The 24,823-nt window shown below is 37.4% G+C and overlaps 1 protein-coding gene across 1 annotated transcript in view; it reads right to left on the bottom strand.

The window, feature by feature from the left end:
• Positions 1 to 24,823, bottom strand: part of ssbp4.L (single stranded DNA binding protein 4 L homeolog) — a 229,323-nt gene that overhangs the window by 126,616 nt on the left and 77,884 nt on the right. The window contains exon 4 of the mRNA XM_041562361.1: positions 24,430 to 24,514. Within this exon, the coding sequence (XP_041418295.1) occupies positions 24,430 to 24,514 (85 nt within the window). The remainder of the gene's footprint in view (positions 1 to 24,429; positions 24,515 to 24,823) is intronic.

The raw sequence follows: 24,823 nt of genomic DNA, 5'->3' as shown, positions 1-24,823 counted from the left end.
TTTCCTTCTTCTTCATACAGTATAAACATAATCATTACAGTGACTGTAAAACTGTCACTAAAAAACAACAATTTTTTTCCCCAAATGAGAAGTCTCTTGAATTGATCCCCCAGTGATTAAAATTTAACTGGAGTGATGCATCTCTAACAATGCTTTTGTACTCCTTCACGCTCGCCTATTTAACTGGATAAATACTTTAAATTACCATGAGACAAATGGTAAATCTTGTAATTGCAATGTTTCAAATAAAACTGTTGCAGTTAACATGCACTAAAGTTCACAATCACTGACTGTCATACAGCATAATAGCAACTCAGAACTCCACTCTCTGCAGTAATGGTAAATCCCCTTAATAGTTTCTGAGGACAGTAAGGCATTTATGCAGCTCCTTAGATGAGATATCTGCATGCCCTAGCTGTGTTGCTGTCAATTAGCAGTGTTATCCAGCTTTAAGTAGCTGATGTAGGATCCAAGAAACATCTGGAGAGCCACAAATAGCAGGGATCAAGGAGTTGTCAGAAATAAACTCTATTGTCAGAAATGTACTCTAATTGCAAATTTCTTAATATGTACTAAACTATAATGTATAGTTTTACATGTTGGTGGCAGCCAGCAATATGAGAACCTAAAATCAAGAAATTTAAAGACATTGTGGCCTTAGTCTTATAGACATACATGGAAATGATAAACTTCAACAAAATATAAAAAAAGGCACATATGGGTAATCAGAAGGACTTTGTAGACATTGGGGCAGATTTACTAAAGGGCGAAGTGGCCATCGCTAGCGAAAATTTGCCAGAAATCCAGGATGCCGAAAGTCATAAAAGTTGTAAAAAATGCTGGCGTCTTTTCATTTTTTAAAGTGTTAACAATTTTCTTTAACCAATTTGAGGGGCATGCCAAATTTGTTTTAGGGTGGGCTCATGTCTAGGGCATTAGAGGATCTATTTTGTCTTTATTTTTCTTCCTTGGAAATTTGTAATAAGTGGCCACTTCAAGCATTTGCACCAACATCTCTAATAAAGACGTCTATATGACCTATATGTACCTTCCCTATTCAAGCAGAAACGCTAGCAGAATGCTACCGAAAGATCACTAAGAAATGCTTGTGCTTAAGAATTAATGCTAGTGAAGCTTCACCAGCGTTCGGCTTATGAGACACAACTTCGCATTTTAGTCAATTAGCGTAGTAGTGGTAACGAATTTACGTCTGGGTTCCCTCTCTAGCTTCCAAAATAAGGTACAGGGTACTTCAAAACTAAATGTGTTTTAGCCGCTTGCTTGGGGTTTCCATGAGAGGCCTATGTTTTCCAAAACGTGTCCCTGAAAGAAGGGTTTGATTGTATTTTTTTGTATTGTTTTGTTGTGATACAACTTTCTGGAGAAAAAAAGCCCTTTACTCCAATTTCACACTGGAACTCCAATTAATGGTGGTTATATGAATTACCTTATTATTATAAGTACTCTATACAACAGTTGGGGTTCCTATTTAAAATAAGGATTATTAGAACATTCTCATAGCAACTTTCATGGTGAAAAATGTGTCTAGTCGGAAGCACATGAGCTAATATATCATCAGTACAGGTAAAGGACCTGAATGTTTGTGACCTCGGGTTTTCCGGGTTTGGATCTTTCTGCAATTTGGGTCACCATACTAAAAAATTATTTTTACATAAAATAAACCCAAATGGATTGTTTACTTCCAATAAACATTAATTATACCTTAGTTGGGATCAAGTACAAGGTACTGTTTTATTATTACAGAGAAAAATGGGGAAAATAAATTAAACATCTGGATTATTTGTTTAAAACGGAGTGTATGGGATATTGCCTTCCCATAACATGACAGATCTTATGCCTGTAAAACAATCTTTAATTAAGTGATAAAACTATTACAGATTTGTCTTAAAGTTGAATCAGGTAAGTTATGAAGAGCGCTAGAAAAAGTCATATTCTTAACTGCCAACCATAGGCAAGTAATGCATTTCTTAAAATGCTATAGCCTTAAATTTGTACATTTGTGTTAAGTACAGGGGAATGCCAATGTTGGCACACTTTTTTAGTATTTCTCTGTACTGACAATGAGAAAACCCAGGTATTGTTCTTGCTAATGACAGTCCATTTATGGCTTTGTTCGATTTGCCACTGCCTCTAATGAGATTACACAATGCCCAGTGGGCTCCTAGACAATTACAAATGGAAAATTAAAACAAAGTCTCCAATCAAATAATGATATCCCAGCCTTGAAGGGGCAGAGCGTGTAAGAACGTGATTACCCCAGTTATTTAACTGATTAAACTGAGTGATATTTTTGTTGAATGAACTTAGAGTATACTGAAGAGAAGCAACTAGATAGATAGATAGATAGATAGATAGATAGATAGATAGATAGATAGATAGATAGATGGATAGATAGAGCATTTTAACTAGAGGAGTTCTCCTTCTGGACATTACACTTTGACAGATCAGGTGGTTTACCCCAAAGCAAATGTCCCACCTGCTGCTTGAGTTCACCGAGACATACAAGGGGAATCACGATTTTAATTAAGTTTATTTAATCATCCATTGCAGAATTAAATAATCTCAAGGTTTCTCTGTGGGAACAGAAGTGGTTTGGTAGAGGAAAATGGAAGAATATGAATTGTTCCAGAGTTTTGGCTAATGGTATGTTTGTAGGGAACAGAAATGCATAATGCACATCATGCACCTCCTGTAGATTTGTGGGAGAAAAATAACCACTTTTCATAACAATGAATGAAATATCTTCAATGGAAAACCCATTATGATTGGTCAGAGTAACAGTCCCCTGAAATGAAGGTTTTGTCCGATTCTTACAGTTTTCTACTCCAATGAAAATCATAGGAATATTCCATCCTATAGCTATTTGGCATATGACTACCAGAAGGTGGGGGATTTACAGGAAACTATAATTTTGCATTCATTGTTATTTCTTCTAGCTATCTGCTGTTTACAATTATGCAAGGGTCAATGAACTCACTACACAACAAGTTAACATGTACAGGTACATTTATTCAAGGACAGGTCCTCAAGTAAATTCAAACAACTTCATGGTCAGGCAATAAAAGAGTTAACTGAATCTGCCACTTGTTTCTGTAGGAAAAGCAGTATGTATTTCTGCTCTATTCCCTCCCCCCACCATCCCAACCCCCTTCCTAAACGCTTTCCCTGCTGTTGGCAGGAGGCCATATTAGTTTTCACCCAGTAAAACTGTCTCCTTCTCCCTTCTGTCAAGCCAGTGAGAGAGGGAGGAGGTGGTAAAGTCAGTCCCCATAGAGAGGGAAAGGGGCAGGGTTTGGCTTTACAGTGTGCAATATGAAGGCACTGGGCTGCAACACACACTCTTTAATTCCCAAAATACCAAACAGGGTGCAGTGCAGTGACAAATTCCATAAAACTTTGTATTTTGGAAAATAGCATGTCTCAACAGGGTATTGTATGCTTATCTACACTAATATTGCCCAATATTGGAATTGGAATTGCCCATGAAAAGGGCAAAATGACTGACTGACCTTAGTGAACTTAAAACACCATAGAAATGCTATCATTTTAGGTAGGGGCTTAGACCGATGAGAGGAATTGATAATTAGTATGCATATAGCTTAATGTTAAATAAAATACAGACTGGTGGTCTACATTCTAAGAGATGGCAGCCTTATTGGAAACAGCTATGTAAGTGCATAAGGGTTAAAGTCACTCACTGATGAGGTTTAGCTCAGGTTTATTCATTTTAAAGGTCATTGGCCTCTATTAAATATGCTTTTTATCTTCTTTCTTTTGTTCCTTACATAAACAAATGGAAGGAATTAGGAGACTCCTAGCCACAACACAGTTTTTCTATAGAAGCCCTTCCTGCATCTGCATTGAAAATATTCTGACCCCCTCCCAGTGCTAAAATGTGAGACATGAAGCTCAGCATAAGACACAGGGAGACTGCACTTTATTTACATATATATATATTGTACAGCACTTTGTTATATGGTGATGCTTTATAAATACTTGTTAATTAAAAAAATATAGGCACAAATAAGTATTTTGGGGTGATAGGAGACCGGACTGACAATTTAGCAAAGCTCTGAATTATGGAAAGATTTTCTCCCATAAACTCCATTTTATCCAAAAAATGCAGATTTTAAAAAAATGATTTTCTTTGTAATTGATCTCAACAAAGAAATACCGGTAATAAATTCCTGTTGGAAGCAAAACCAGTCTATTGGGTTTAATTAATGTGTAAATTATTTTCTAACAAACTCAATGTATAAAGATGCAAATTAAGGAAAGATCTGTTATCAGGAAACCCCAGGTCCAAATCATTCTGGATAACAGGGCCCATACCTGTACCAGGAAACATTTCTCAGGGAAATAAAGTATATACAATTATATAGTGAATGTAACAGATTAGTTAGGATTAGTTATTTACTGCTGTCATAGCTTGGGTATCTGCTCTCTAAGGCAATCACAATACATTTGCACAGCTTATTTAATCTTAACAAAAAGTTGCCTTTTTTGTGGTTGTGGGACATATAGTGCATATAACAGATTTTGTACATATGGTACATATAGTAAGCCCATAATGAATGTTCCCACTCAGGTATGGTACCAAGGCCTTCTGGGTGTATTGTGGTGAGGACATGGGGGTAGGGCAGCACAGCTGGTCTGCATTTCATTCTCCTTAATGACAAACATGTCAAAGAAATGAAACACTATGGAGCATGCCTTGCAGTCTGGATGGAAATAAGAACTGAATCCAATTAACCCCATCAAGACAGTATGTTCTGGTGGAAAAAGTATTAGCACAACAATAAGCAGCATTACTGCCTAGCCTTGCCATAAACTGCACTAACTCCCTGCAAGATCTTTCTGTAAGTTTCCTACTCCCCTTATGCCGGGTGCATTGGTCGTCAATGTCTTAGGCAAAACTGCAGTACTACAATGCAACTTCATGAAAATAATAACAATAATAAGGTATCACTTGGAGACACTGACTACTACATTCTCCAACAATATCCAGCTGACTGTGGCAATGGTAGTTCAAAACAAGTATTTGCTCTTAGAATAAATGGCAAGTGGCTGCAGGCTGACATGGGCGTTTTGTTTGCCGTTCACCCTGGGATGACTACAGCAATCACAACTGCCCATCTGCCATTGGGTTAAACATTAATTTCACCCAGTGACTGTCCAATTGCTTGAGCTTGGGCAGCAAAAGCGTTAGCTCTTCTATCATACATTGGCTGAGTTAAGTTAAACTCCAGGACAATTCTTTCATCTTTTTACAAATCCTGTTACATGCTTCTGTTGCTTGAAAGCTTTCAGTTTAACCTATGTGAACCAATAAATATATTACTTTTCCCCCAAACTTGCTTTTCACTTGTGATCTGAAAAGGCTTTGAAAAGGTGAGATGTGAGGATGAGTGTCAGGCCAAACATTATTAGAGAGTATATTATAGGAAAACTATGGCACTCCAATTGATCTATGAGAAAATATACTGTTTGACATCCTTCATATAAGAGAGAGGGCATGATACAAGGAATTTAAAGGAGAATCACAGAAAATAGAAGTGATCAGTCAGGTAATAAGGCAATTATTGAGAGAAATACAAAAGCTGAATCAATAGCTATACTAATGCAATCCGCTAAGTGGAGCTTTGTTTCTTCTTATGATTATCTGGATATGATTCAATCACCTAACTAAATCCCAGTAGCTGCCCTCTTGTTTTTTACACTGAATATACCAATGTGGTTTACAGAAATTAAAGAAACAACTGGGGTCTCACTAGTTATAAAGATGGTAGTTGCAAAGGATGAATGATGAACCCATGAGGCAAATGCCTGGTGTGTATTACAGAAAGAATGATTTCTGGGAAAGGCTTTCATGTTTGAGGGATTGTTCAGCAACAACACAAGATGACCTTAACGTGTCATCCACCCAGCTTTTGAAGCTAGGTTACCCCCCATGGCACTCAGCTAATTGTTTAGTGTGGCCACTTAGGATTCATTTTTAATAAACAGGATTTTAGTGTCATTCCCTGGTACATTAGAAACTGCCTATGAATAGAACAAATGTTTAATATTAATCAGGAATGTAGAACATTTTATTTTCACAGAAGATTTTTTCCCCAATACACTTGGGAAATTATTTCCTAGAGAGTATATAACAGCTTTATCATTGTGAATTTACCAAAAACACGGCAAATAATCCAGGGAATTTAAATTTGAGGGACGTAAATTTGGGGTTCAACTGCAATTGCAAAGTTATAGTGCTATAACAGTGCACATACAGTAGCAGTGATGCATAGGCTTCAGATGGCTGCCTTACATAGCTGTGATTTATTAAAAACACAAGAGCACATCAACCTGAACTGAATGGGTCTAGGCAGCATTCTAAAGACTTTCATGGATGACAGCTTTTGTCCTAGGAGATAAAGATGGGTTACTGGCAGTATATATATATATATATATATATATATATATATATATATATATATATATATATATATATATATATATATATATATATATATATATATCTCTATAGGGAAAAAAAATATTTATATATACAATTTGCTGCACTGTATTTAAAGGTACAGAGAAAACACTGAAAACAATAAAACTTATATCTTGCTGCTTTAAATGCTATAGTTTTTTAGGCAGCCTCCAATCTTGCCACCTAAATAAACGCCCCCATACACGGGCCAATGGGGGCATGCCAACAGCTGGCCCCAATCGATATCTGGGTGAAAGTTGGTCAGATGTCGATCGGGCAGGTTAAAAAATTCCTGTTGCATCGCGCCCACATCTGTTTGTAGATGTGGTCCCGCAATCCGACCGCCTGTTTTGCATCTATTCTGATCCTAGGGCCCATGATTGGATCAGTCTGGTATCACCCAACTCAATGTGGGCATATGGGGGAGAGATCAGCTCATTTGGTGACATCGCTAAACGAGCGGATCTCCCTGTGTGTGGCCACCTTAAGTATCTATTTGTCTAGCTTAATTCCATTGTCGCTACATTTTATTGTCTACTACATTCTACACAAAGTAGCAGCTCACACCTAAATCACTTGAAAACTTCCTAAATCACTTGGAGGGTTACTGGCAGTCAGGGCCCAGGGGTATGACAATGTGCTATACTTTATATGCTATTTACTTGCAGCTCAACTTGTCTTTGCATGGTGGTGGGCATTCCCCTGTGCATATAACCCTGAAACAATATTTGAGACCCAACTAGCAGTCTCATTTGAAACCCTCAAAATCTCTCTCTCTATAGAGGGACCAGGCTATATCAGATTACCACTTCTACAAAACCAACAATCAGAGCCTGGAACCAAGCCCAAATCTGTTCCCTAGTGATACTAAGTACTGCTTTCCAATTCACCAGTAGTACAGCCAAAAACTGCTGCACTTAAAACAACCTACCGATATACCAATATAACATTCCCTTCCACATTCTAAAGGTTGACACTGCAAAGATAACACACACACACATATATATATCTATATATATATATATATATATCTATATATATATATATCTATATATATTTATATATAGATATATATATATATATATATATATATATCTATCTATATCTATATATATATATCTATATAGATATATATCTATAGATATCTATATATATATATATATATCTATATATATATATATATATATATATATATATATATATATATATATATATATATATATATATATATATATATATATATATATATATATATATATATATATGAAACACCACTCACTAACTGTACTATAGTTATTCTCTCAACTATATTTGTTATAACACCTGTATGTATGGCTTGCTCTTGGTTGCGCTATTAAGATTATGGATTAAGAAGGAAGATATTTCCTATCCTGGTGTTAAAGCAGAGTAGCTTTAAACTGGAGGTCCCACACAATTACTTTACCCAGTTTAATTATGTTTATATTCTGCTTATTTGAAGACAAGTTTCTCATTTAGTCGCTGTGTGGACTCATCTGTAATATTTTGAGTTTACGTAAGGGTTTGGCTTTTAAAATAAGGTGACAATACTAGGGATGCACCGAATCCACTATTTTGGATTTGGCAGAACCCATGAATCCTTCACGAAAGATTCGGCCGAATACCGAATTGAATCAGAATCCTAATTTGCATATGCAAACTAGGGGCGGAGGGGGAAAAGGCCGGATCCTGGCCGAATCCTGAACCGAATCCTGGATTCTGTGCATCCCTTGAAAATACAAATTAAACAAATATGCTACACAAACTTTCAAGATAGTCTTAATGTGATATCTGGAATCTAAGAGGGTCCTCTATGTATTCCACCATTCTGTAAATCAGTCATGGAACTAGAAAGACATACATAATCTGAATATTTGCATATCCCTCCTGTACTTTTAGCTTTCCTTCCAGCTCAGCACCAAATACTATCTGATGTCACCTTTAGATTCATGGTACCATAGGCTGCCATCATGCCATGCATCTGTCAACTGAGATTACTGGCAAGCAGGAGAGTTGTGACATCTATATTATACAGAGAAAACACACTGTTTGTAGGGAGGTAATTTATTGAGATTATCTTTACCAGAGAGCTGTGGAGCATGGATTGTGCTTTGCAAGAGGCAACCAGCCCTCACTTATAACAAATTATGGCCTGTGAATGTCGCTGATGTAGAGGAACTAAACTTGAGAGAGTGCGTTTTCAGACTAAAAGATAATTGATTTCACACTGCAAATAGAAATATGATATCACTGGCATGCAGAGGCACTCAGGGGTTGCCACACACATGAACTGGGATTTGTTACGCAATATATACATATATATTGTGTGATGTCTACTAAACATAAGGAAAACTATTGCAATTGATCTGCCATCAATAAGTGTTTATGCTGGGTTAATTGACTAAAATTACATCACTAATTTGTATAATAAATAGGTCATCATGTGCATATATTTGATTTTACACAATAGTCGTACAGTAAAAAACAGTATATATATATATATGTGTGTGTGTGTGTGTGTGTGTTTTGTGGAGGAATGGCTGTTGGTATTTCTTTTACTGTGGTATATATTTTCGAGATTATGACTACATGAAAAGGCAGGTTCTTTTCTAAGAACAAAAATTCAAAATTTCTTTGTAACCTATTCACGCACGTTCACGGAGAATGCTTACCAAAGCAATATATTTTAATTTGTAGTGACATAAAGGCATAACTATTAGTAAAATACTGTATCTTGCTTTATCTTGAAATAAGATTTGTCTTTAACAAAATAAATTGTTAGATATCCAAAACACAGCTCTGCGAGTCACAGAGACTCTTCTTGTTATAGGCAGTGAACCATGATTCACTGCTCTGTTGACTTGCCCAGGACATTGGTGAGGTGTGAAGGTATAACACCCAGTCTATGACTCCCCAATTTATTCTACTAAAGTCGTGTTTCTTAATCTTTTTCTTAGGGAACCCAAAGAAAATTTCAGAATAAGCTTTGTGATCAAAAATATTGACTTAAAATCCCTTATGTTTTAAATTACCATGTTCTGTTATTTAAGGGGATCGTGATATCCCAACAAAACAAGCACAGGTAGCCAATCTTAGGTCCTGGTACACAGCATAAGGAGATCTGCATTAGAACAGGCTGATTATGTGCCTATGTGCTGCATTCAGGGGAGATTTTAAAAAAATGTTACAAAATATAATGCAGATGTGCAAGATATTGATAATGTGTTATTCCCTCTACTTTGTATTTTACATTTTAAATGATCTCATTTTGCTTACTGTTTGATGACTAACTCAACAAGCTGTCCAATTAAACCCCCAGAGCAGAGGTGGCCAACAGTTGTTGTTGAACCACAGCTTTGAACACTCCCTGACAGCATTTGGCACTCCTGAAGAAGATTCAGAAGTTGACTTATGATCAGTTAATAGGGCAGGAAGCTTACACCCAATAGACTCAAATGGACAGACAGAACAATAGTAAAACCATTGTTTTTCAGTTTTAACGCATATGTTGATTTATAAAATCAGTTAAAAGGCAACCTTTACAAAGCAGAGTACATCAGAATAAAAAATAAGACAAACAAACAGAAGCTTGCTTCCTGAAATGTGATTTTGTTTCCCAATTACACAATTCTAACTGCAAAGATATTTCTTACAAAATATGGATATTGATCAAAGTGCCCGAATATTGAAGACCCAAGAAAAAAACCTTCCACGAGAAATCCTAAAAATTGGCTTAAGTGTTAAACTTCTTTTCTTTTTGGCAAACTTGATGTCCCCTTGTATGGCATCCCTAAATGACCATGTGTTTGTTTTGGATATGCTTTGTGGCACCATAAATACAATATGATTATTTCACAGTTAATACTTTCAAAAAAAATCATATATGTTATGCCAAATCTTCCAAAACAACATTTTAATTTGCCCTACAAATGTCCTGTAACTAATATGCTCACTATATTAGAGCGGTCAACCTTCCTTTGTTTCTGCCTGCGTTACTCTGTTGATGTGTTTACACATGCTCTACACTTAATTGACACAGTAGCTCTCATTTGCTTTGATCTAAATTAATTTGTTAATGGTCTTAATTTACTCAATTAGCTGAATTAGGCAGGATACGGACTTGTGCTTCTCCCTTATTTTTTACAGGTTTTCTATTTCGGAAGTTCAACACAGGGAAATGGTCTGTCAGTCATGTATATGCAAAAGAAGGTGGTGAAATGAGAGCTGGTGTCACTTATAAAAATGATTTGCACCTTTTTCAAACAATAGCTCTGAGAAGAACTTCCTAAAGTAGTGTTGTGTGTCACATCTATCAGAATCCTTCTAGAGTAGACAAGAATATTTGGAAATTCCAATGATTTTAAACCATTTTATGTTCAAAGCAGGAAATTACTCTTCTGTGCTTAAACATGGCTGCCACTTAATGTAAAGTCTTTGGGGGAAGTGATATTCGTACAGCAATATGATTATAAAAGGAAATATTCATAAAACATGACATTGGAGTTGTATGACAGCAGCTACATGAATGTCAAGCGTGATTTTTGCGGTAAATGCTGTGCCACGCAGTAACCGTTGCAAAGTTAAATACCTTACTGATATGTAAAGCAATGAGGACTGTATGGGGGACTCAGAATTTTAACCAATCAATGTTGTGGCTACTAATATCAAGTGCAGAGTTTTCTATAACATCACTCACTTTACTAAGGTGTGATAAGCAGCGATAATAGCCTGCACCAGAAAATAACGCCAGAAAATCTGCAAGAGCTAGTTTACTAAAGTGCGAGCACTTCTGTCATTGTGATTTTTCTAGGGAACATTTCTAGAGAATATATTAAAGCCTATTATCACATTCATGCTATGTAAATTGTCTCGCAAGGTTTACTAAAGATTAGCTCCAGAATTGTCGCCAATTATAGACAAAATTGTCTCTCTACCCAGAGAGTGGCGTTAAGTGAAAAAAAGGTGAAACAAAGACATAAATTGTATAGTAAAAGAAGTGTAGTCAGTTTTTTAAACATTATCAGTGAAAATTAGTGAGAAAGAATGATACTCAGAAATGTATTTTAGTGAATTTGAGGGATGCACCGAATCCACTATTTTGGAAAAGATTCGGCCGAATACCGAACCGAATCTGAATCCTTATTTGCATATGCAAATTAGGGGTGGAAAGGGAAAAACATTTTTTTCCTAGTTTTGTGACAAAAAGTCACGCAATTTCCCTCCCCGTCCATAATTTTCTTATGCAAATTAGGATTTGGATTTGGTTCGGCCGGCAGAAGGATTCGGCCGAATCCGAATCCTGCTGAAAAAGGCAGAATCCTGGATTCGGTGCATTCCTAGTGAATGTATTAAGAGAAATTAGTATAGTGGGAAAATAATTTATTCCTGATAGCACTTAATTAAAAAAACATTTAATAATATATTATAAAATGGTAATAATTACTATTCCATATATATATATTTATTAGTGTAGACATTGGCAGTGGTGCCAAATAAATCTGCAGGAATCAAAGCATACTATGCAGTTAACCCAAATGAGCTCCACAAATAAAAAAATCTAAATTCGCCAGAAATAACGATGAAACGAACTGCTACGCTTGGGTAATTAACGCCACTTATTGCAAGACAAATTTGTCTCATTGCACTTTTTGTGGCTAGCATATCCTCAGCGATAACGGACGACGGCAGGTTATAGAAAATTCTTATATACTTGCGCTACGTGTGCAGTTCTTGTTTTCCATTCTCAACCCTGATTTGCATATGCAAATTAGGATTCGGCTGAATTTTTCCACAAAAGATATGCGGGTTTGCACGAATCCCAAAACAGTGGATTCATTGCATCCCTAGTTTTGAGGCTGTGTCCCCATTTCTCTAAAACAGCCATGTTTTTCATGCCTTATGGCTGACATTAGAAAAGAGCTGCCTGTCACAGTGGTCACAGATCCAATGTGAAACGTTAAAAAAAGAGATCCAATGTGAAACATTAAAAAACAGAGGCATGACAAAAAAACAATAATAAAAAAAGTTGCTTCAGTTGGAAGCAGAGTCAAAGATTGCTTGGGTTGGTACAGGTATCAGATCTCTTTTCTTATTCAGAAAGCTCTGAATTACAGGAAGACCATTCCCCATACATAAACTATATATAGCTTTGTAATATATCTTCTAAGAATCATCTCATGAAGCACCAATAGGTGTGAAACATAGTTTGCCTTCTTTCTTTTTTTTTTTACATTGTAAGATCTTTTGGGCAGGGGCCTTTGTAATCGTGTATGTTTAATGTATACACCCATGTAATTTACAGCACTGGAGATTATACTGGGGATTTATAAATATGCAATAATAATATCAATAATAAGGGGACTACTGGTCCTAGTATGGTGTATATCTAATACAAGTGTTTTTTATATCAGTACAATGTAGAATACCTACCACAGGTTGGTATAGGTTTGTTTTTTATTGTAGTTGTTTCTAGTCTGCCATATTAGTCTAATGAAATGATTCAAATCGGACACAAATATTACATAGAGTGTGTCATTGCACACGCTCACATACATGGATGTCATGCAGTCGATTTTTAAGTTCATTTTAATTTCTAAATAAAATGTGAAAAAGAAATGGCAGAGAATAAGGAAACAAAGAAACTTTCAATAATGAAATGCAGAGCAAAGCCACAGATTTATCTTGTGTTGTGCTGGAGGAGAGAACATTGGAGGGAGGGGAGGCAGGAGAGAGAACAGCCATACTGGGGAAGGAGGGGTCCTTGGGGGATTAGCCCTCCAGTACCATCATGAGTATAAAAATAGGTCACATCTATTCTACATGTCACTGCCTGGTGAGGATAGTGCTGGCAGAGAATTAATTTAACCTTGAAGGTGCTGGGTGGCTTTAGCATAGGGAATCATATTCTCTTAGCATGAACACCCCCCACATTGTCCAAAAACCCCAGTAATGAGGTGACACTGGCATTCTTTTGAATTAAGCAGCCAGTTAAACAAAATTTGCAGTCCTGGGAGAATATCTACATTATCTAGAATATCTAGATTACTACTATAGAAGATGTTGTTACTTTGAGAATAAAAAAGGAAGTCGGTTTTGAAAACAATTACTTTTTTTTTTATAAAAGGTGCACATAATTTATATTTAAGTTTACTATTTTTCTAATATTTTTCTAGCTGTTTAAATCGAACACTAAAAAAATAAAATAAAAAAAAGATGCAAGGGACTAAATCCGTAATTGGGATTTTGTCAGAAATCTTTGATACTCTTGCTGAGTACTGCATAATTTATATGCAGATCACAATAGGAACAATCAATTTTGCAATTAAAAAATCCAGAACTAAATTAGAATCAAGTTTTAAAATATTTATTGTATGTTTTTCAAGTGCTAAATCATGTTTCAGACAAAACCACATAATCTACAGTATGTAAGAACATACACTGCAATCCAAGTGTACTGTGCAAGCTTCATTCTTCAGGCCTCTCTCTTGTTGATGTTTATTTCAGTTATGGGAAAACTCTACATTTGGGTAATCATTGCGTTAAATCTCCCAGTTGCAATATGGAAACAAAATCAATAGTGGCACAGTGATATTATGCAAAATAACACTGATGTTATAGTGTATTATACAAGATAATAATGGTCCAGTTTGTTGGTGATGGCTATTTCCATTGAGCAGTTGGAGCCCACTTTAACTTAGCTTGGGGGGCATTACTTCTTTATGGAATTCTTTGCAAAGCACTATTGCAGCTCAGGTCATGCAAAGTTTGCTGCAGTCGCATGAAACAAATGGCATTCAATAAAGGTATCCACTGACTGTGTATAAAATTCAAGAGTTGAAATTTGATTACAAAAGAGTTGGCCTTACATGTTTCGTGTTACGTTAACATTTAGTCAGGAATAAGCCTGTGAAGAGGATTGCTCATTGAGTGCCTGCTCTTACACAGTCCGATGATTTTGCTCCCCTTGACTGCAGTGATTTTTTAAAAATGTTTTGGTACTACTATTATCTTATTGTGAAATTAATTAGGTACTTTTTTATTGCCCCAAGCCTGACAAAGGGCTCTTAGTATGTTTTCAAGGACATCACTCATTTTTCTGTAATCTGGCCCATACACATTTACATTGCATTATCTGCACTTTACACTAAATAAACTGGGCAGCACTGCACTAAATAGTAGCTTTAATATAAGGTACCTTATCTACTTTCCTTTGTGTGCAAGAATATTAAATGGTGTGTGTTCAAAGTGATTGACATAAACTTAGTAATAGTAATGTTTTTTGCTTCTCCAGTGTACTGTATTAAAGTGGTTTTGTCTGTGCCTTCCAATTAAAACAAAAAAGCAGTCTTGCCATGCTTTAAGGCAAAAGCATATGGGGCATTTTGATCTTGATGAACCTCATAGCGAGAAATGTAGTAAATCAACACCCCCTCCTTCCCCGAAGGCAGATACTTCCCATTCAGTTGACTGAGAAACGCCCTGACTGTGGAACACTGGTGTGCCATTGACATAGCTATCGTGGGAGAATGCTAACTTCCAAGTTCTCCTGTGATATTCTCTTAATCACAGTAGAGTGTGCCATAGGCAACATTTGTGATTATAATAAAGGAAAAGCAGTTGCCGGAGGGGAAGGGCATTTTGCTGCAATTCTCCCTGAGAAGAAAACCTACGCTCCATGGGCCATATGGCTGATATTTAACCTATCTTTGTAACAGGTCATGAAGTCAAATAAATCAAGAATCGTCTGTCTGAAACCCAGTGTTTACAACACTGCATGCTGAAGAACTTTAATCACTATTAATTAGTAGTATGAGATTAGAAAGGTTAGAAGAGGCAAGAGAATCAGTATCTCTGTAGTTCTTAAACATACCAGTTTATAAAAACAAAGGCAAAAACCTATTCCATTACTACGCAAAATGTATTCCAACACCATTTTCATACATCTGCATCACTACAGATGGAGCAATCCTCATCTAGACATTTGGATCATATGGTTCATCTACGTCACTCCACTTTGAGATATAATCAGACCTTGCTCCACTGAAATGGATGCTGCAACATGTTGGTTGGTCAGGTGTCATGAAAAATTAAAAACACTGCTCCATCTGCATTTAGGTATTGTACAAATGGCATGGAAAATGATGTAATGATAATATCCCAGTAACAAAAATCATCTCTAAATTTCTGACATGCAAAGAAATGTAGAAAGTATCCTAAAAAGGGCATTAAACTGACTCAAAAAAATGTTGAATAGCAACCTTTTCATATTTCCAACAGTTTGAATAAAATTCTCCTGCAATGCTGACACTGTACTTTTGAAGAGATGTCCTTGAGTTTGAATAACCTAGCTAAAAATATTATTTATTAACCTTGTTCTGTCAGAATATAATAATATATGCTTGGCATCAACTTCCTAACAGAGTGAGTCAACTAGAGAGTGTTTGGCCAATTCCTGCCCACCTTATGGAATTTCAGCAATGGAAATATTAATTGTTTATTGCTTTTAAGTGAATATGTGATTGTTGTCTAGTACTCATGTCCATTATCTCCAGGGCTCACTCCTCCCCTCCCTACTGTAATCTGAGCCCAAAGCTATGAGCGAGCAGGGAGAGACTCAAGCAGGAAGTGATGTCACACCAAGCCAATATGGCAGTTGCTATCCTAAACAAACAGTGAACACTTTAAGAGCTGTTTACTCAAGCATGGTAAAGCATTCTACAGAATAAATATAGTGTTATAGCTTGCACTTTTGTGGCTAATCTATTGGCAATAAACTTCTTCAATAGTTTTCCTTCACCTTTAACATAATGACTCCTGGGTGGTTCGGCTATAAGTGATTATCTTGACATATCATCATTAGTAAGTGCTTGTTCAGCTTCCTGAACAGGTCCACCACCTCTAAGTTATTCTACAAGGTACTATTCTATTATTACAGAGGAAAAGTAAATAATTTTTAGAAATTTTTATCATTTTATTAAAATTAAGTCAATGGAGTTGTGGGATATGGCCTTCTCATAATTCTTTATGAGAATTCATAAATGGGATTCCAGATAATGGATCCCACACTATAAGTACAGGGCTGTTCTGGCCTTGTCGTGCATAAACAATGGTTGCCAACTAAACCTTAACCACAAACTACCCTTTAAGTGCCCCTTTCCACACTATGCCTAGAGGCACGTGTTCACAATGACATCTCGAAATGCACAAAAAGCTGGATGAAACATTTTCATTAGTGGCCAGATAATTTCTCATTTCAGAACCACTACTCATATTTAATGTATAAATCATAAACGTCGACTGTATTCCACTTGATTTCTTTGACTGGTCGCAGGATCTATACTTCTGACATTAAAATAGAGCAATGTAAGCAAGCCAATTTCCATCCAGCCTAGACTGTTTCTTTAAAAGAGAATTCTATGTTCTGTGACATCTTTGCTGTCTCAGGAGTAAGCATCCCTGCAGTATGCACTGGGTCGCAGTCCTTTCTTATCTTTCCACCCTGCCTGCTCCTCTGTGTCCCCAGTTTATTCAGTACCTGCTGCTACCACTGATCTGCCAGCTGCTACTGTGAGTCTGTCTTCCCTTTCCCGACACAGCTATTACCTCCCAGCAAGATCAGTATCACAGCAACACCACCAAACGGTTCCCCTGTTGGCAGAGAGCTCCCGTGTGCCTGCTCTGCCCATATTTGTACAATACAATGTCATGTAATGGGGAGGCTTGTCTTGCTTTCTACTTCTGCACCAAATGATGCCCTGCTTTCCGGCTTGGAACTAGAAACAGTAACGGCTCTAGGCGATTTATTTTAGCAGTGCTCTGAAGTTTCTCTGGAAATCAAACTTGGGTGAATGCAAAGAAATCAAGCCAAATCTGAAACCACCAAGCATTGTATAGTACTTTGCATCAACTAATGGAAAAACTTTTAGCAACATCCGATTATTGATGATAAAAACGTAACAAGTCTCTATTTTGGTAGACTGTGCTGTTCTTTTATGTCCAGTGACTTTTTTCTCCTTGAAATAACACTATAGACAATCATGACTCTCCTTGTTGTTATACTACAACTGACAGTTTTGCCTGTACATACAGGTGTATGTACAGTATCTAGTAGGATTTCCAAGTAGAGTAACACATGGGGCTCATTTATAATGATGATTGCTTTCACTGTTCAACCTGCAGCTGGTTGAAAAAAAAGATCATCACTGATTGGTTACTATGGGTTACTGCCCAGGAGAAAATTTTCCCAGCATTTATAAATAAGCCCCAGTGAATATTTTACTTTGCTAGTGCTGAAAGGGTTAATGGTAAATGAAAGATCACCAATTAACAGCTGAAGGGTGTTTCAAGGTGAAGAGGCCTTGTACTGGCTAGATACAATATGTTACCTGTACCCAGAGTACTAGCAGTTTTGCAATCTTGCCTTGGACAAAAACAGTGCTCTGTATCTTTCCATCATCTCGAGTCATTCCATCTGGGAATGCAGCCAGTTCTTCAGAATAGAAAAAAACCTTAGTAAATCCTGTACACCAGTCATGTATAAACCCTTTCATGGCCAGAGCAGCCACCACAGCATTCTAGATACAATGCCGCTTTTTATATTAATTGCAATGACGTGCATGTTTATGAAGCAAGTGGATAATGTCAGTGAATGTTGACTCTCCACTAGGAATACATGCTATCGACCATTACCCTTATACGCAAGCATTGTATAAATACTCAAGGAACATAGAACAGTATCAAAATGATATAATTCAATGCCTTTTACTAAGTAGATTACTGAGTTCCAGGCTAGCCCTGAACTCATATACCTCTATGCCTGAAGCACACATAGTGATGACAGGTCAACCTCTGCTTAGAAATGCTCAGGCAAGTGCTTCTGAGCAAAGGTCACAGGAACGACACTTCCTATACACTGCTTTGGGACTGAGAGATGGAGAAGGTTGTTTTAACATATAGCAGCAGTGGTCATAATATGCCACATGTAACAATAGTCTAAAAGAAAGTAAGTTACACAATGCTGCTCATTTAAAGTTTATTCAACCATATTATCTTCAGCAATCTGAGAGCTCTTAAGGTGGCCATACACGGGCCGATAAAAGCTGCAACAGACCGAGTCGGCAGCTTATCGGCCCGTGTGTGGGGCCCTCCGACAAGCTTCCCCTAACGATATTTGGCCAGATGTTGATTGGGTAGGGTTAAGGATTGTGGCCGCATCCAGGGCAGGAACTAGGGGTAGGCAGAAGAAAGACCAGTGCCTGTCTTCTGCCTACTCCTAGTCCATGTTCCCGCTCCCTCTCCATTACCTTCCAGTTTTTTCCCCTATCCTTCAATTCCCAAGCTCTCCTCTCCCGTTCTCAAGCTCTCCCCTCCCCTCCTGTTCCCTCCCTCTCCCCTTTGGTTTTTCCCCTCCCTCTCCCCTCCCCTCCGGCAAACTCCCCTCTGTTGCTCTGCGCATGTGTGCGCACGCTGCATGGGGGGGGGTGCGTGCATGCACACGAGCATGGAGGGGAGAGCGTAGGGCACCCAGTCGGCTTGGCCCGGCACTGGTCCCACTATCCGACCGCCTATATTGGCAGCATTATGATCCGCTCGATCTGATCAGCTCGATATCGCCCACCTCAATGTGGGCATATCGGGGAGAGATCTGCTCGTTTGGCCATGTTGCCAAACGAGCGGATCTCTCCGTGTATGGCCAGCTTTAGACATTCTATGCAACTGTTCTTCTTTTTGTTGTGCAATAACATTCCTGCCTTTTCAATGACAGTGACAGCAGGGGGTTAAATATAGGAATCCCCAGCATTCCATGCTTTATTCATGAGCTACAAACATGAGAGAATCATTGCCACTGATCGATACTAACACCCAGAAGCCGAGCTGGCGTTTCTATTCTTTTTATTGTAGGTGAGTTGCACAGGGAATATCAGATTTCCTTTGGAACTCTGTTTGCCATGTAGCAAAAAATTGACTCTTTGCTGGCAGAGTAGAGCTACTTTTCTGCACACACAACAGGATTATAATCAGAATGAGCCAACAGTTTTGGGAATAGGCCACCAAACCATCTTTGCTATGGCAAACATTCAAGTGTTCAAGCATTTTCATCCCAAGCATGTTAACAGGGAAACAACAGAACTGTCTACAAGAAATAACCCTACTGACTTGTGGGTATTTTTCTAAGAATTTAAATATTAATAACCTTCTGACTGCAAATCACAAACATTCAAGGGGGTATACTATACATCTCAGCTTGGATAGGATTCCAGAACCTCGGCCATGTGTATTTGCTGATCACTCCTGGCACGATGCAGTGACATTTTGTACAATTCAGCATAACAATTTGTTACATAAGTATAATAAAAATGAATATTGTGCACTGAAATTAATTTAGTATAATTTGCAGCAAAAGATTGCATCTTAATGTAGGAAATACCATTATAGTAATAAACCACTTAAAAATGCATTAGAGAGAATGCATCCATGAGCTTCCAAATATTACCTCCACACATAAGAATAAGAGTGACCCCCAGCTTTCAGCACTCCACACCTCCCACATTTCTAGAGATATAATGGTGCTCATTTACAGATTCACTGTAAAGCCAAACCCTCCTTCACATACAGACAGTGTAACCCCTTCATGGCCAACAAGTTCCGGCATGATAACAATGGGATTACAGATTCTGTGCTAGCTTGTGCGGCCGATAGATAGAACTGGTAGCCAGTGCATCACAAACCATAGACATGACACAGAGTTTAGTAATCGTGTTACCTTAAAAAAAATCTATGGATTAGCCTTGAATCCTGTTTTGGGGTTTACAAATCCTTGAAAGCAAATGACACAATTGAAAATAAAGCTCCTGTTCTGCTGCAATATATTTGGACCATATTATGTTATTATTTAATACAAAAATGGATCAAGTTAAGAAAAATGCCTTTGCCACTAATTATTAGTCTCCATTAGTATTGTCCACTTTATTTTAAATTAGTGTATATGCTTACAACATATTGCAATAGAAAAAATAGAAAAATGTAAACTTGCGGCCATAATGGGATATAGATGCAAATAGGCAACAAATATGCCTACAATCTTCTTCTCATCATGGCAGGGATGTAAAAAGCTCTTTAGTATCTGTATCATGCCATATATATAACCTATATCAACAACACTGTTATAAGATAATAAAGTTAAACCTAGGGCTGGAAATACCCCCAACAAATCATTTTGACCAGTAAAAAATCTGGGGGGAGTGCTTAATTTTTCTTGACACTTTTCTCTATACTTTATGGTTGACTGAATTATTTAAAGTAATTTCGGTAGGTGTTCAGCGGGAAAGCTTATTTGATATACTCCTGCTTTTTAGATTCGTAACCTTGTTAATGCTTACTGCCCAGTTTTCCCTCTGTTGAGGGCAGACATCTAAAAATAAGGTTAAGCCCAAATATGTCATAGCAAGGTAAATACTCTGGATGTTGCGCCCAGTAGTCTCAAACATGTTGCTCTCAAACCCATTGGATGTTGCGCCCAGTAGTCTCAAACAGGTTGCTCACAAACCTATTGGATACTGCGCCCAGAAGTGTCAAACAACTTGCTCACAAACCCATTGGATATTACGCCCAGTAGTCTCAAACATGTTGCTCACAAACCCATTGGATGTTGCACCCAGTAGTCTCAAACTAGGTGCTTATTTTCGAATTCCAGGTTTGGAGGCAATTTCTGGTTGCATAAAAACCAGGTGTACTGCCAAATAGAGTCTCATGTAGACTGCCAGTCCACACAGTGACCTTCAAATAGGCAATCGTGGCTCTTACTTGGCACCCATGAAATTTTGCTTGTGTTTCTCCCCAACTCTTTTTATATTTGAATGTTGCTCATGGGTAAAAACGCTGGGGACCCCAGCCTTATTTTAGAGTCTAGAATATGTCACAATGGCATAACTACCCTGCATATAGTAGACCCCCTTGTATACTGGATGATACAATTAATATAGTGCCAGTGTCAATCATAAAGGTTGGCCTGCCGGCTGAATTAGCTGACCATGTCTCTAATGTGGACAATTTTTCATGAAGATCCATGTTAAACTTGGCAGCACTGTGAGACACAGATTTTCTATTCTGTAGGGATAAGTGAAAGGTGCTGAGAAATTAACACAGTTGCCCTCAGAGCTAGAAGTGTGAAATGCTGAGCAGTAATTTCTTATGGGTCAGGTAAGCTGCAGTGCAGCTATGATTACAGTTATGAAGACCATTACACTTTCCAAAATCATCTCAGTTAATTTAATGGTTGCTACCAAATACACATTAATAAAAAAAGTAACACAAAGTATTACTTAAGCATCAATGACAGATATAAACATATTAAATGTAGAGGTTATCTTATCTTTTATTGTTTTAACACCATTTACTACAAAGCAAAGAAGTCATTCAAAAACTGATGTGTAAAAAAAAATTATATTGAAATAAGTTAAAATGATTCTAACTGACATTGAAAGTACAGGGAAAACAAATATATGCCAACACGCGTTATTTTTCATATTTGTGTACTGATATGTGCCTTTTTCCCCTGCTGGGTTATTCTCCCCACACATCATAAATAAATATTAATAACAGTAATATAAATGCTGTGCAGTTTTTAGAAGGAAGAAAAACAGCGCCAAGGAAAACAGTGCCAGCGTTCAGTCAACAATAAAACTTTATAAAAGCCAAATAAGATCTGTCAAAGAATAGATACTTTACATCTCTGTTTGCTATGAAATCTATAGTCCATGCACACAAGATCTTCTCAGTCAAACCAATCTCTGAATGATCAGATCACATGGAGGGCAAAAAAAGATACCAATCAAAGGAAAGCTAAGATCACTGGAGGACCATAGGACCATGATAGGTAGATTGACTAAAGACTGATCAAAATCTCTTGTAGCTGTCAATATGACATTATTGATTGCCATGGACTCTAAAGGCCATGTCTGCAGCTTATCGTCCCGTGTGTAGGGCCTTCTGATGGACTTCGATATGTGGATCCCTAGCCCTAGGGCCCATGATCGGAGCTGTGCGGTATGCTGCCCCTAGGAATTTGCCACCCTAGGCCCAATATTGCCCACCTCAATGTGGGCATATCGGGGAGAGATTCAGTGCAGTGGAGCTCACGGACGCCATCTTCTTCTCTTCGATCTTCCTTGTGAAGTAAGCGGCATGCGCCGTTGGAGCAGTCTTCCAGGTTTTTGAGAACTATGCCGAAAAGTGGCAGGAATTGCCGAAGCACCAGAAGAAGACCCATAGATTACTGAAGAGCCTGAAGATGCGCCCGTGAGCTCTGCTGCGCTGAATCTGCAAAGAGAGGTAAGTAAAGACTTAGGGGCAATTACCGAAGATTACACCTAGGTGGGGGGGGGGTGTCTATGTAGGTTAGGGGGTTGGATTTTTATTTTTATGAATAAGGGTTTGGTTCTCCTTTAACACATGTGAACACACATATAATCTTATGATTTGCATAAAAAAGTACACAGCCTTGAAATGCCACAAAATCTATTGAAATGTGGATATTTTAGCAAAAAAAAGCGTAGAATTGTTCCACAGAAAATCTGAATGTATTAAGGGCACAGAGTGATATAGAATGATGTATCCCAAACAATTCTACAGCACAGAAACTGTTAACCAGAGGGGAAAACCAGAGCTTGAGAGAAATATTCTTTGAGCCACCTATTAAACAGAAAGCCCTGAGCCTACCCACAGGAATATATATTCGGCCTGAATCATACACAAATGTGCCGCAGCCAAGTACAATAGCTGCACGCAACAGGCATAACTCTGATTTTTTTTTTAAATATATATTTTAAACCATTCCAGCTGTTTTTCTACATTCCACCAGAGTGCTGTAAATGAACGTGGTTAAGGTGGGGAAAGAAAAAAGAAACAACACAAGCCGCATAGCTGGAAAACAATGAGACCAACATTCATTTTTAGTATAACTAGCCAAATATTTAACATCTGCAGTTCCACTTGGGACTGGACAAAAAAATTCTGACCAGCCATTATTTGGTAACCACTCCCATGATTGCCTGCCTTCCTTACCACCAATCCACATTTTTTGTTGTTCTTGTTCAGTTATTTTACCTTTAAACCCTTAAATGATAATGCTGCAATAGGCAGAGTAACATGGACAGGTAATTCAACTGACTAAACATCACTTTAGAGGCCTATTTATGGAAGGTCGGATTTTAGTGGTTTGTGAAACCACGACTTAACTCACAAACGTCAAAACTATGAATGCTGTGAGATTTATTAAAAAACCATAATAAAAAAGTACAAATAAAAAATTACGCTGAAACCCTCTAAAAACAAACTCTAAAATTTTGAGTTTTTCAGGCAATTCCTAGCAAATAAAATACAAAAACCTCTACAAATAAAAATTGATTTAGAGCAAAGGATAAGTGCAACTCCCATTGACTTCTATAGGCCATTGACAACTTTTACCTGGTAAAGTTATGTATTAAAGACTTTGTAGTTTTTACCCTTCATAAATCTCAAATTTTTAGAGCTTCTTAAAAAAATGTAGAAAAACACAGATTTTAAGAGATTGGTGGGGAAAAAATTTATGTTAGTAAATGACCCCCTTTGCATAGATATTCTTTAGTAAATTTTGCGTCAGCCACTTAATCTACTGTACATCCTAAGGACTCCAACCAAGGTCAGTTTTTCGGCTTTACCAAACCTCTGCAAGCATAACATCCCAACTTGGAATTAGCAATCAAAATGTAAAGGCAATACAAATTTTAAAAAAAGAATGCAACACAACAATTTCTTTTTATCTTTTCCACCTTAATCACAGGAAACAAACACAACTGCTTGAGTAACTGAAGCACTGCAACATGTCCAACATGTTTCAACCAGCAGTCGTTCCGCGGTAAGGTAAGACTTACATAATCATGGAACGCCTTGGCTTCACTGGAGTGCTCACATGTTTCACGTCTGTCGGGGGCAGCACAGTACAGATCCCAGAATACACTGTAAATATAGATAAAGTTGAATGTATTAACAACGCACACTTCAGACACCTTAAACCAACTGTACAATTATACAAATAGATAATCTACACTCACACAAGCAGATTGTGACTTCTAATTCTCTCATTCTTTAAATATAATAAAGCATTTTAAACCTTTACAACAATATATTACAAAAAAAGTTGGAATATAACAGTGCACACATATCAGTATTATTAAAATGTAACATGTTGAGTTAATGTATGGTTTTCTGGTGTAAGTCAGAAGCAAAGAGAGATTAGGTCAAGACGTGGGCAAAGTGGAGTTTTTC

This window comes from Xenopus laevis, chromosome 1L (assembly GCF_017654675.1).
Source record: "Xenopus laevis strain J_2021 chromosome 1L, Xenopus_laevis_v10.1, whole genome shotgun sequence".
NCBI classification, from domain to species: Eukaryota; Metazoa; Chordata; class Amphibia; order Anura; family Pipidae; genus Xenopus; species Xenopus laevis.
This window is presented reverse-complemented; position numbering and strand designations above follow the sequence as displayed.